The sequence below is a fragment of the Crocuta crocuta genome, unplaced genomic scaffold (assembly GCF_008692635.1).
Source record: "Crocuta crocuta isolate KB4526 unplaced genomic scaffold, BGI_CrCroc_1.0 scaffold482, whole genome shotgun sequence".
NCBI classification, from domain to species: Eukaryota; Metazoa; Chordata; class Mammalia; order Carnivora; family Hyaenidae; genus Crocuta; species Crocuta crocuta.
Window position 1 is genome coordinate 932,410 of NW_027527459.1, and position 11,025 is coordinate 943,434.

Consider the following 11,025-nt stretch of genomic DNA (forward strand, 5'->3'; position numbering starts at 1 on the left):
AACCATGGACTAGAACAGAATGAAGAGAGAGAGCTGGGAACCATACTGAATTATCTTTGCTAAGTTATTGTGAATAAGCAACAATACACACAATAATATACAATCATTTGAGAAAACTATCGTTTATTTAGAAAAAATGGTTACACTGGTAGAATTCAGTAGATAAAAAAGTTTTCTTTTAAAAATGCCACTGTGAAACTTTTCCAGACGAAAGTCCAGCAATACAAAGCTCCTGTAGCTGTAGAATTAAAACACAATTAAGTTTTTGATTTTTTACCCCCTCCCAGATTTGTCTAACATAATTACAAGGAAAAATGGCAAGGGACAAGTGAGTGCTGGTACCTNNNNGGGATTAAAATTAAAAACAGGCCAAAAAATAAATTAAAACTTGAGTTTTAAAATGAGGTAAATTCAAAATGGTTCAATAATTGTTTATTTTCAGTTTCAAGCAATAAAAAGGAAGCATCTCAGGTTGAAAAAACCAACCAACCAAACAAACAAAACAACTAAACCCAGGCAATATTTAGTTAGCCTAAAGTGAAATTCTGTACACAAGTAACCTTATTTGCTTGTTGGGAACTGTATGCAGCACATTGTGCTAAAAATATGGAACAGTTAACACTTTCAGCCATTTACTGAAAATAAACACGTAGAAACTAAGCAACAAGTTAAATACAGTAATGCACAACTCAACAGCTTTTAAGTTTTCGGCATGGAGCAATAAAGCAGATAACTGAATAACTTAAGAAGATGCAAATTGGCCCTCTTGATTCATAATTCTTGGCAATCAGGAAAATAAATTTCAGGTCACAGCTGAACCATTTCATTCCAATCTCACCTGAAAGAAACAAAGTGATTATATTGATAGATAAGGAAGGAAGAAAAGAAGGGAGGGGCAAGGGGAGGAGGGAGGAGTGGGTGTAAGGGAGGGGAGAGGGAGGAAAGGAGAGAAAAAAGAGGGGAGAAGGGAAGGAGGAAAGGAGGAAAAGAAGAAGAAAGGAAAGAAGGAAGACTGAAGAAACAAAAAGCCAATGAGCTCTGTCAATCAACAGCCAAGGCTTGAATTAAGTCCCTAGATAAGAATGAAATATTTGTGTATTTCTCATTGCCCACTCTCCAAAAACCATTGAAAATAGATACACTAAGAGGGCTTTAAAAAAAAAAAAAAAGCCACTGAACATTCTGCCTGTGAAGGAAGAGAAGTGAGGGGAGGGGAGGTTGGATAAAATGAAACACAATACTCCACAGGGGCAAGCAACAGCTTGTCAAAAGGAAACAGAACACACAGCAATGAAAAGGAACCGATTTTACATGACCAACAAAAAAAAAAAAAGAGAGAAAAATGACATCACATTTTTCACAAGGACACGATTTTAATAGTGACTTATATTAAGATGCAATGTCTGCTAAATTATAAAAATTGCTTTAAAAATATATTGACTTAATTATACTCATTTCCTTTCCTTTATGTACTGACATTTTCAAATACTGCATATTGAAATAAATTCAAAACATGATTACAGCATGTGGCAAATAACTTCATATCTGCCTAACATTATTCTCAAATTTTAAACTAATGCTTAAAGCATTAAACTTTATTGATGAAAATACTACATTCACATATTTCATAAAACCAGAGCTAGAAGGGCCTTGGAAAGTAATCACACTTGCATGAAATGCTGACAAATAATTTACACATCATTTCTATACAGCATTCGGTTCACACCATGTATAACCTTGACATTACCAATTATAGTTGTGGATACACTAATGTCGAACTTACAATTTTAATACTTAAAAATCATTGTTCCTGTCCATCACAAATGAATGGATAAACAAAATGTGGTACACATTCATACAATGGAGTATTATTCAGTTACAAAAAGAAATGAAGTTCTGATACATGCTACAACATGAATGAATCTTGAAAACATGATGCTAAGTAAAAAGAAGCCACACACAAAAGGCCACACGTTGCATGATTCCATTTTTGTGAAATGTCCAAAACAGGCAAATCCATAGAAACAGAAAGTACATTAGTTGTTTCCAGGGACTGGGGGAAGGGGAGAACCGGGAGTGACTGCTTAGGGGTATGGGGTCTCATTTGAGGGTGATGGAAATGTTCCAGAATTAGTGGCAATGGCTACAACATAGTGAATATGCTAAAAAACCATCTTAAAATGGCAAATTTTAGGTCATATAAATTTTATCTCAATTTTTTTAATTGCAAAAAAACGTGTTGCAATAAAGAGATTACGGTATCGGGATGGCCGTAACTAGAATAAGAAATGGGGGTGGGTCTCAATCATGATGGTGTCACAGTAGGAGAATCAGCAGGCAAGGGAATTTTTGCTGACATACATTTAAGGGATTTAAAGGATAAAACTGCTGTTGCCATTAAAGGATAAAACACGTAAAGATGATCTTTCCTGGGAACTGAAATTAAAATTTTTACAAGATGCCAAAATCCTCAAGCAATATAATCATCCCGATATTGTCAAACTTATAGGAGTTTGCACACAAATACAGCCTATCTATGTCATTAAGAAATTGGTTCCAGGAGGCAACTTCCTCTCCCTTCTGAGAAAGAAGGATGAACTAAAACAGTTAGTGAAATTTTCATTAGATGCTGCTTCTGGATGACAAATCTCGAGTAAAAATTGTATACACAGGGACCTTGCTGCAAGAAACTGCCTGGAGGCGAAAATAATGTTCTGAAAATCAGTGACTTTGGAATGTCTCGTCAAGAGGATGGTGGTGTGTATTCATCTTCTGACTTAAAGCAGATTCCCATTAAATGGACAGCACCAGAAGCTCTGAATTATGGGAGATATCGTTCTGAGAGCGGCGCATGGAGCTTTGGCATCCTCCTCTGGGAGACCTTCAGCTTAGGGCTCTGTCCATACCCTGGAATGACAAATCAGCAAGCACAAGAGCAAGTGGAAAGAAGATACTGGATGTCAGTCTCTCAGCAATGTCCAGAGCGTATTTATAAAACAATGCTGAAGTGCTGGGATTACAAACTTGAAAACCACCCCAAGTTCAGTGCACTTCAGAAAGAACTGCCAGCAAGAAGAAAGTCATACAGTGATGAACCAGTGCCAAACTCACCCTTCAGGACTCTATCTTCTGGCACAGTAATATTTTCTTCTCACTGACAATGCATTTATACCACAATACCCAGAACATTCTCCTAAGGTTTTTTAATTAACTATTTTTTTAAACACGTGCCACTTTCACAAGTGTAAATGAGAAAGCACAGGCTCTAAATGCAAGACATAACACAGATCCATCTTCTTCACACCTAGGACTGGTGAGACTTCTCACAGAGTTTCTACTTCAGGCTCTGTTCAGTCGGCTGTCCTCCCCCCCAAGACCGTTCTGCTCTATCGGTGCTACGAACTGTGCTGGCAACACCATGTTTGCAGAAAGACATGGTTACATCTATAAACATCACTTTCTACTGGGTACTATCTGGACAGGACATCCTGAGGTGTTTTTCTTTCCACCCCCCACCACCCCCATTAACAGGCCCTGATGTATTAGTAAGGTTGCAATTTCCCTGATGCTCCCGCATGCCGTCCTCCTTCGTCAGGGCATCAGAAAACTATGCAAGGAATGCCCTCAAAGAGCACCCTCTCAGAGCTGAGGCAGCCGGTTTTACATAATGTTACTTTATAGAGAGTCATGACAGCAAGAAGCAAGTTTGAAAAGTAGGGTGGTCTGGAGAAAAGAACAGCTAGACTGGTGATCAAAGTCGAGAAGAAAGGCAAACATAAATTCAGCCTCCTTACCAGAGGTATGCCTTTCTTTATGCACACCTGTGCGCACGCACACACAGTCTCTCCAATCAGATTCACCAAAAAGGTCCTAAAGAAATGTTTCAATAGTACATAGATTCCTCATAAAAGAACTCTCTTGATGGCAACAAAAAATTTTTTAGACAAACTATAAAATATGGGCCCACAAAATAGATGGTTTTTGGTTAAATGTCTTCACCTCAAAGGAGGCATCTGAGAGTTTAGTTAGCTTCGTTTTCACCAGTTTCTGAGACGGTCAGGATTTCATGATCCAACTTCACATACGCACGCACGCAGTAGAAAGGCATAGATGGATGAAGCTGACAGTTAAAAAGTCAAACGAACATTATGAGGAAGAAAGAAGATACAGGAGAAGGTCACAGGGACAGCCATCCTATTTCCACTTTACTCTGTTCATTTATCCTTATACTGCCACCTAGGAATTCTGACCACAGCAAACATACTTCCCAAGATGTTCTATGTAGAGAAACGTAACACAGAATTAAAACTGGGATTCCGATGAACTGAATCTTAGCACACCCAGGGCTGCCTCTTAGGATAATGGCACATGTAAGGGACAGTCCCATTCAGAGGTAAATGTGGCATGGGAGCTCTCTTCTAAGTGCTCATGCCTATGTCCCGATAAAAACAGCACAGCACCTAGTCAACATCTGGTCTATCTTACATGGAAAAAAGGGAAAGAGAAAATTCCTCCTAGTCTGCCCGACTATTTGGTATGTAGGAATAGCAGTATAAAGGATGCATACCCATTAAAGAGTATAAAAGAGAATGAAGAGAAAAATAGTGTCTATCATTTCAATCTCCTAACGAAACTTTTGAACACATTTAATGATTACTACATACAGACCCAAATAAAAGCATAATAAACCTGCCTCAAAAAACATGTTGCAGTATACAAAGAAACTTCTTTTAAACAGGGTACTACCAAATACTGTAAATAAAGTGAACCACCTTTTGAGGGCAAAAAATTAAAAAAATAAAAAAATCAATGCTCTTTCTCATCAATCCCAAAGAGGTATACGTAATACTTCTGCCCATAGCTCTCCATGTGAAGTTAACAGAGTATATGAAACATAGCAGGTAATAAAGAAAAGTACCTGGCTGTTTGAGTGGAAGGAAAGGATGAAGCCGCCACCTTCAGCAAGATCAGAAGAATCTCAGGAGAGGGATAAGTGCTACCCTCCTACATTGCATAGGAATCTACCTAGGGCTCCATAGGCAAGCTGGCACGCCCACACGTAAGCAGTGGGAAACTGAGAAAGAAACGTAACCAAACACTCCCCACTCCAACACATATTCCCAGTACCTAGGACTGTCCCTCACCATGGCAACACATTCCTAAAATTAGCAATCTCAGAGCATTTAGGAAGTCAGTTTCCAAGTATGGACTGAAGGGAAAAGGCTGAGAACAGGAATTGCGAAATCAATTGTTTACAGAGGCTAATACATAATGGAAACAAATGAAGTCAGCTGGGTGGGGACTGGCTGAGGCAAACTAAAGAAAGAAAGAAAAGAAGGAAAAGAAAGAAAAGAAAGAAAGAAAGAAAGAAAGAAAGAAAGAAAGAAAGAAAGAAAGAAAGAAAGAAAGAAAGAAAGAAAGAAAGAAAGAAAGAAAGAAAGAGAGAGAGAGAAAGAGAGAGGAAAGAAAGAAAGAAAGCGAGCGAGAGAGAGGAAAGAAAGAAAGAAAGGGAAGAAAGGAAGAAAGGAAGAAAAGAAAGAAGAAAGAAAGGAAGGAAGGAAGGAAGGAAGGAAGGAAGGAAGGAAGGAAGGAAGGAAGACAGACCCNTCGAGAAAAACGGAAATTCGGATTTTGTCAACTCTTCGGATTTTTAAAGGAAATCAATTAAAACAATGTTAACTACTGTGTGAGGCCAAGAAAATATGCAAACAAGCCACATTCTGCCCATTTGCAACCCTGGGTTTAAAGGATAAGAGAGGTTACACAGGGGATACTGGCAGAGAGAGAACCTGCGAAAATGATCAGGCCCTGCTGGAGGGGGATTACTATCAGAAGTGAGGACACTACAAATGCAGATGGATAGGGAAGCGCTTGCCTCACTGCTCATGTTCTCGGAGATCAAAAATTAAAGTCCCAGAAGACTGAGCTTCTCAAAGTCTGGGAGCAAGCCTCAGCACGGCATCTGGCTCACAAAAGGACTCTTAAAAGTTAGCTAAACTTGACACTCATGAACTGAGGACCACACATACCAAATAAAATTGAGAAGCTAAAGGATAGTCCTAAGACAAAAATTTTAATAGGAATTTTTAGAGATTAAACCAGGGGAAAAAGTTAAAGACAAAGCAGCTAGTAGTATTCAAGAGACTAAATCAAGGAGATACGATAAATCTGGACAAAAATGTTAGTAATAACAAGTAACAGAAGGTACAGAGAACAAGAAAGAATTTTACCACTAAAAACTGTGAGATAGAAAAGATGACAGAAGACTTTGGAAGGAATTTAATCTGGGTCACATTTATATATTTCATTTTCTTATTTCTAATCTTACCTCTTCTCTCATTTTATTTTTTCTAAAATCAGGGTGATATTTACAAATCAATGTCACTTCCATATCCATCCTACTCAAAAAAAAGTTCTAGAAACCAACAATGAATCTTGCAATTAATAACATATTTGATGGGGCGCCTGGGTGGTTCAGTCGGTTAAGCATCCGACTCTTGGTTTCAGCTCAGGTCATGACCTCAGGGTTCGTGGGTTTAAGCTCCACACTGGGCTCCAGCTCCATGCTTGGGATTCTCTCTCTCCCTCTCTCTCTCCCTCGCCCCTGCTCACACTGTGTCTCTGTCTCTCTTCCTCTCTCTCAAAATAAATAAATAAACTTAAAAGAATAACATCTTTGAATCATGGAAATGTGACATTATGTAGCAGCTCTCTTTTCTGTAGAACATAAAGTAAAAAAAGGAAGCAGGGAGCAGCAGATTTGAAGTAGCCTAAAGGTAAATGGTGCCAATCAGAAATGATGAAACATCTAAAGGAAAAAGAACAGAAAGACTTGACCAATTCTAGAATAAATCCAAATAGAGGCAGCCGAGGGGGCCTAGCTGGCTCAGTTGGAAGAAAGTGGGAGTTTTGATCTCGGGCTCGTGAGTTCCAGCCCCACATGGGGTGTTAAAGATCACTAAATAAATAAAACTTAAAAAAAAAAAAAAGAGGCAGCCAGAAGAAGGGAAAAAAAACCAGAGCCTCACAAAATTCAGAGTCTACCCAAGGAGAAAGTATAGGACACAGTTGTCAAGAAGAAATTGAATAGGATGAACATCAAGCCAAATGTATCTTAAAAGAATGTCTGAATTGAGAAGCTCTGTTACAAGACCACCGACCTAACATCTAACACCCAAGCCAATCTTTCATGCCTTTGGTCCTGAGAGAGTATAGAGAAAGATAAAGTACAAATCCATGGCCCGTGTGAGTAAGAACTCAAAGAAATCTGCAGTAGAACTTTCACATACCAAAGAATAATACTTAGGTACTGAATAAAGAGAGAGCTGTATAGAATCACAGTGAAAAAGTGGTCAGTCACAATGGTTGACTCATTCCTAATGAAGATATAAGTGGCAGGTTTTTTCATTCTGTTTAATAAGGAGACCAGGTGAAAGCAAAAAGTTTTAAAAAAGCAAGGGGCGCCTGGGGGGGCTCAGTCAGTTGAGTGTCCGACTTCAGCTCAGGTCATGATCTCGCAGTTCATGAGTTCAAGCCCCACATTGGGCTCTGTGCTGCTGACAGCTCTGAGCCTAGAGCATGCTTCGGCTTCTCTGTCTCCTTCTCTCCCTCCCCCTCCCCCACTCGCACTCTGTCTCTGTCTCTCTCAAAAATAAATAAACGTTAAAAAAAAGGTTTAACAAACAAAATGTCAAAATAAAAGAAAGTAAAGTGAAGAATAAAAAAAGAAGAAAGATGAAGAGTTTATAGCTCAGTAGGGAAGACAGCTAGTTGTTGGGGCAGAGGATGACTAGAACTGAGGAAGAGGCAACCTTTCTAAAGATTTTTTTAAAAATCTATTAAATTGTAAATGTTCTCCCCTAACTCTCATTTACCCCATTCTACTACATAGATAACAAGCAGATAAGAACAAAGCTGAAGAGGCACACCACCTATCAGGGCATTATCCATCTGGCAAACTCAAGTCCCCATCCTGGGCAAGAGCCATTCCTTAAAACTCATACTTTAATACAGAATGGGCTCTCCTACCTTTCTGACTCTTAATTTAACCCTAAAAGGCCTTGGTTATCTCTCTGGTTTCATAAAAGCAGCAGCAAATATTAGGGGGAGGGTACAGATAGCAAGTACACTTGGTATCATTAAGAAGTGACAGCTAATAAGGAAGCAAGAAAATGAGCTACCAAAAAGTCAACAACTTCAAATCCAGCCATCTCAAGCCATTACATGTAGAGGGCAAAGCATTCTACAGACCCTAATAATCCTAAGGCATCAGCAGAAAAAAGCTATTCAGATGATCGGAGTGCTCAAACAAGACTGCATTAGGTTCTGAACACACTCTTCACTAAGAGTGGGCTGCTGTCCACATACAATTTATTTAAGATGGTTAAACACTTTTTAAATCTCATATAAGGCATAATTACCTTGAAAACAAAATTGTGTATTTTAAATTCCAGAACTAAAAGCACAGACTGGATTTTCTGGCCTTGCAAAAACATGGGCTGTGGTAGAAAATGCACAAAAACTTAAAAATTTCTGGATAACATGTCTGCGTGAAAAGGCAAAAAGAAGAACAGAGAACACTAATGGGCAAGGAAACCTATGCTGTGAATACTGGCTCTGCCAGCTAGTATCTCTGTCAGCCTCTTCAGCTTAACCTCTCAGTCTCCATTTCTTCACCTGTAAAGTGCAGACGCCAGCACCACCTATAAGGCTATCGGTACTTAAAAAAGGTAAATGATTATCTACAGAAGACGGGAATGAGTGCTGAAGAGAAAGCCAGATGTTCTTAAATACATCTTGGTGCTAAGAAAAAGAAAAAGGGAAAAAAAAAAAAAAAAAAAAGACCCATAGCTAATCAGCAAGCTTAAGATGAAAACAGTTTAAAAATAACTGTGAATCTTATTTTACATCTATACCCCAAAGACCTGGTCATTATAGTTAGGTGCAAAATTCTAGTTGTATCCTGCAAAATGTATCTAGTTTCCTCAACATTTTCAGACCTCATTTCATATCTCTCCTTTTAAATGAAAGGAGGTGAGAGAACACTCACCTTGATTGAAAGTCTTCATTATCTGTGCTTGTCCGAGGACTTATGAGTAGATGACAAATTAAGGGAAAACAACTTTGAAAAAAAAAAAAAAAAAATGGTGTCTCAACTTCTGGTGCAATCCTTCAGCTCACGGTCCTATTTGGCTCTGACTAGCCTGGTAGCCTCAACCTCTACCAGCCCTGCTCATCTGCTTCATCATCTTGCCCTTCTATTCCCCATGCCCAGGCCCAAAGGACTCTGTTCCCTTTCTTCCTCTTGGTGGCAATACAACCAGAGACAATCTTGGTGGCGTAAAACAACCTCAGTCACCACAGAGGTTAAAAAGAAAATATATCAAGTCTCCCCCTTTGACATTTCATACACTCAAGAGGGTTAACTGAAGAAACTACTTAAAGGTTAGTTAAGCCCTTCAACTTTATTCAGACCACATACTACAAGGGTACAATTCTAAACATGACCAGTATCAAAGCTTTCCATTACACTGTAAATACGCCAGTAAGATGAAAAGGATATTGTTTCTTCTCTTCCTTTCCTCCTGAACTGTCCCGTTTCTCTTTCTTTTCTATCTTTTCTTTATCATGCCTGGACTCCTATAAGGAATGGTGGAATTAGTCGGGGAAGGGAAAACCAAATATAAAAATCAGCTCAAAATCCTTTTTATCACCCACCAGTCACATATTTTTCTTCAAAAACGTATTTAATGATGCCAAAAGCACAAGCAACAACAAAAAAATTGGACTTCATCAAAAATAAAAACTTTCATGCATCAAAGAACACTATCAAGAAAGTGAAATACAATGTACAGAATGGGAGGAAATGTTTTTTGCAAACCATACATAAGGGTCTAGTATCTAGACTATATAAAGAAGTCTTACAACTAAGCAACAAAAAGACAATCCAATTTAAAAATGGCCAGAGCATCTGAAGAGATTTCTCCAAAGAAGGTATATGAATGGCCAACAAGCACATGAAAAGATGCTCAATATCATTAGTCATTAAGAAAATGCGAAATCAAAACCACAATGAGATACCACTTCACACCCACTAGGATGGCTAGAATTTTAAAACAATGTAATTAAAATAATTTAAAAAAAAAACACAGAAAATAACAAGTCTTGGCAATGATGTAGAGAAATTGGCACCCTTGTACATTGCTGGTAGAAACATAAACTGTCCAACCACTGTAGAAAACAGTTTGTGGGTTCCTCAAAACGTTAAGCATAGCATTACCATATAACCCAGAAATTCCACTCCTGGGTATACAGACAAGAGACCTGAAAACAGGTCTTCAAACAAACACTTCAGAGCAGCACACAAACATTCATAGCAGCACTATTCATAATAGCCAAAGGGAACAACAAAAAAGTCCATCAACTGACAAATGGATGAACAAATGTGGGATATTCATACAATGGAATATTATTTAGCCATAAAAAGACATGAAGTACCGATACATGCTACACCATGGAAGAATCTCAAAAATATTATGCTAAGTGAAACAAGTCAGACACAAAAGACCACATTATTATACAATTCCATTTATATGAAATATCCAAAACTGGTAAGCCCAGAGAGACAGAAAGCAGATTAGTAGTTGGCAGGTGCTAAAAGGAGAGGGAAATTGGGAATGACTGCTGAATGGGTACAGAGTTTCTCTCTGGAGTGGTAAACACATTTTGGAACTAGCTATGTTGATTGTGCAATACTGTAAATATACTAAATACCATTGAATTGTACATTTTAAAACGATTTTTTTCATGTTATGTGAATTTTACCTCAATTTAAAAATACTTATTTAAAAGGAGAAGCCTCACATTTAAAGCATATAGAAATTTTAAAACTATCACCTTATAATTTTCCAAAATTGCTTTTAAGAACTGTGACTACAGGGGCGCCTGGGTGGCTCAGTCGGTTGAGCGTCCGACTTCGGCTCAGGTCATGATCTCGCAGTTCGTGAGTTCGAGAGCCCTGCATCG

General features: G+C 38.4%; 1 protein-coding gene and 1 pseudogene across 1 annotated transcript in view; one reads left to right on the forward strand and one right to left on the reverse strand.

The window, feature by feature from the left end:
• Window positions 1-417: 417 nt before the first annotated feature.
• The window catches only part of THOC2 (THO complex subunit 2), a 112,518-nt gene continuing 101,910 nt past the window's right edge, over window positions 418-11,025 (reverse strand). The window contains 3 exon segments of the mRNA XM_077763494.1: window positions 418-2,907; window positions 9,050-9,095; window positions 9,563-9,639. Coding sequence (XP_077619620.1) covers window positions 9,068-9,095; window positions 9,563-9,639 — 105 coding nt within the window. The 3' untranslated portion in view covers window positions 418-2,907; window positions 9,050-9,067.
• On the forward strand, window positions 2,289-3,158 carry LOC144231083 (tyrosine-protein kinase Fer pseudogene; annotated as a pseudogene).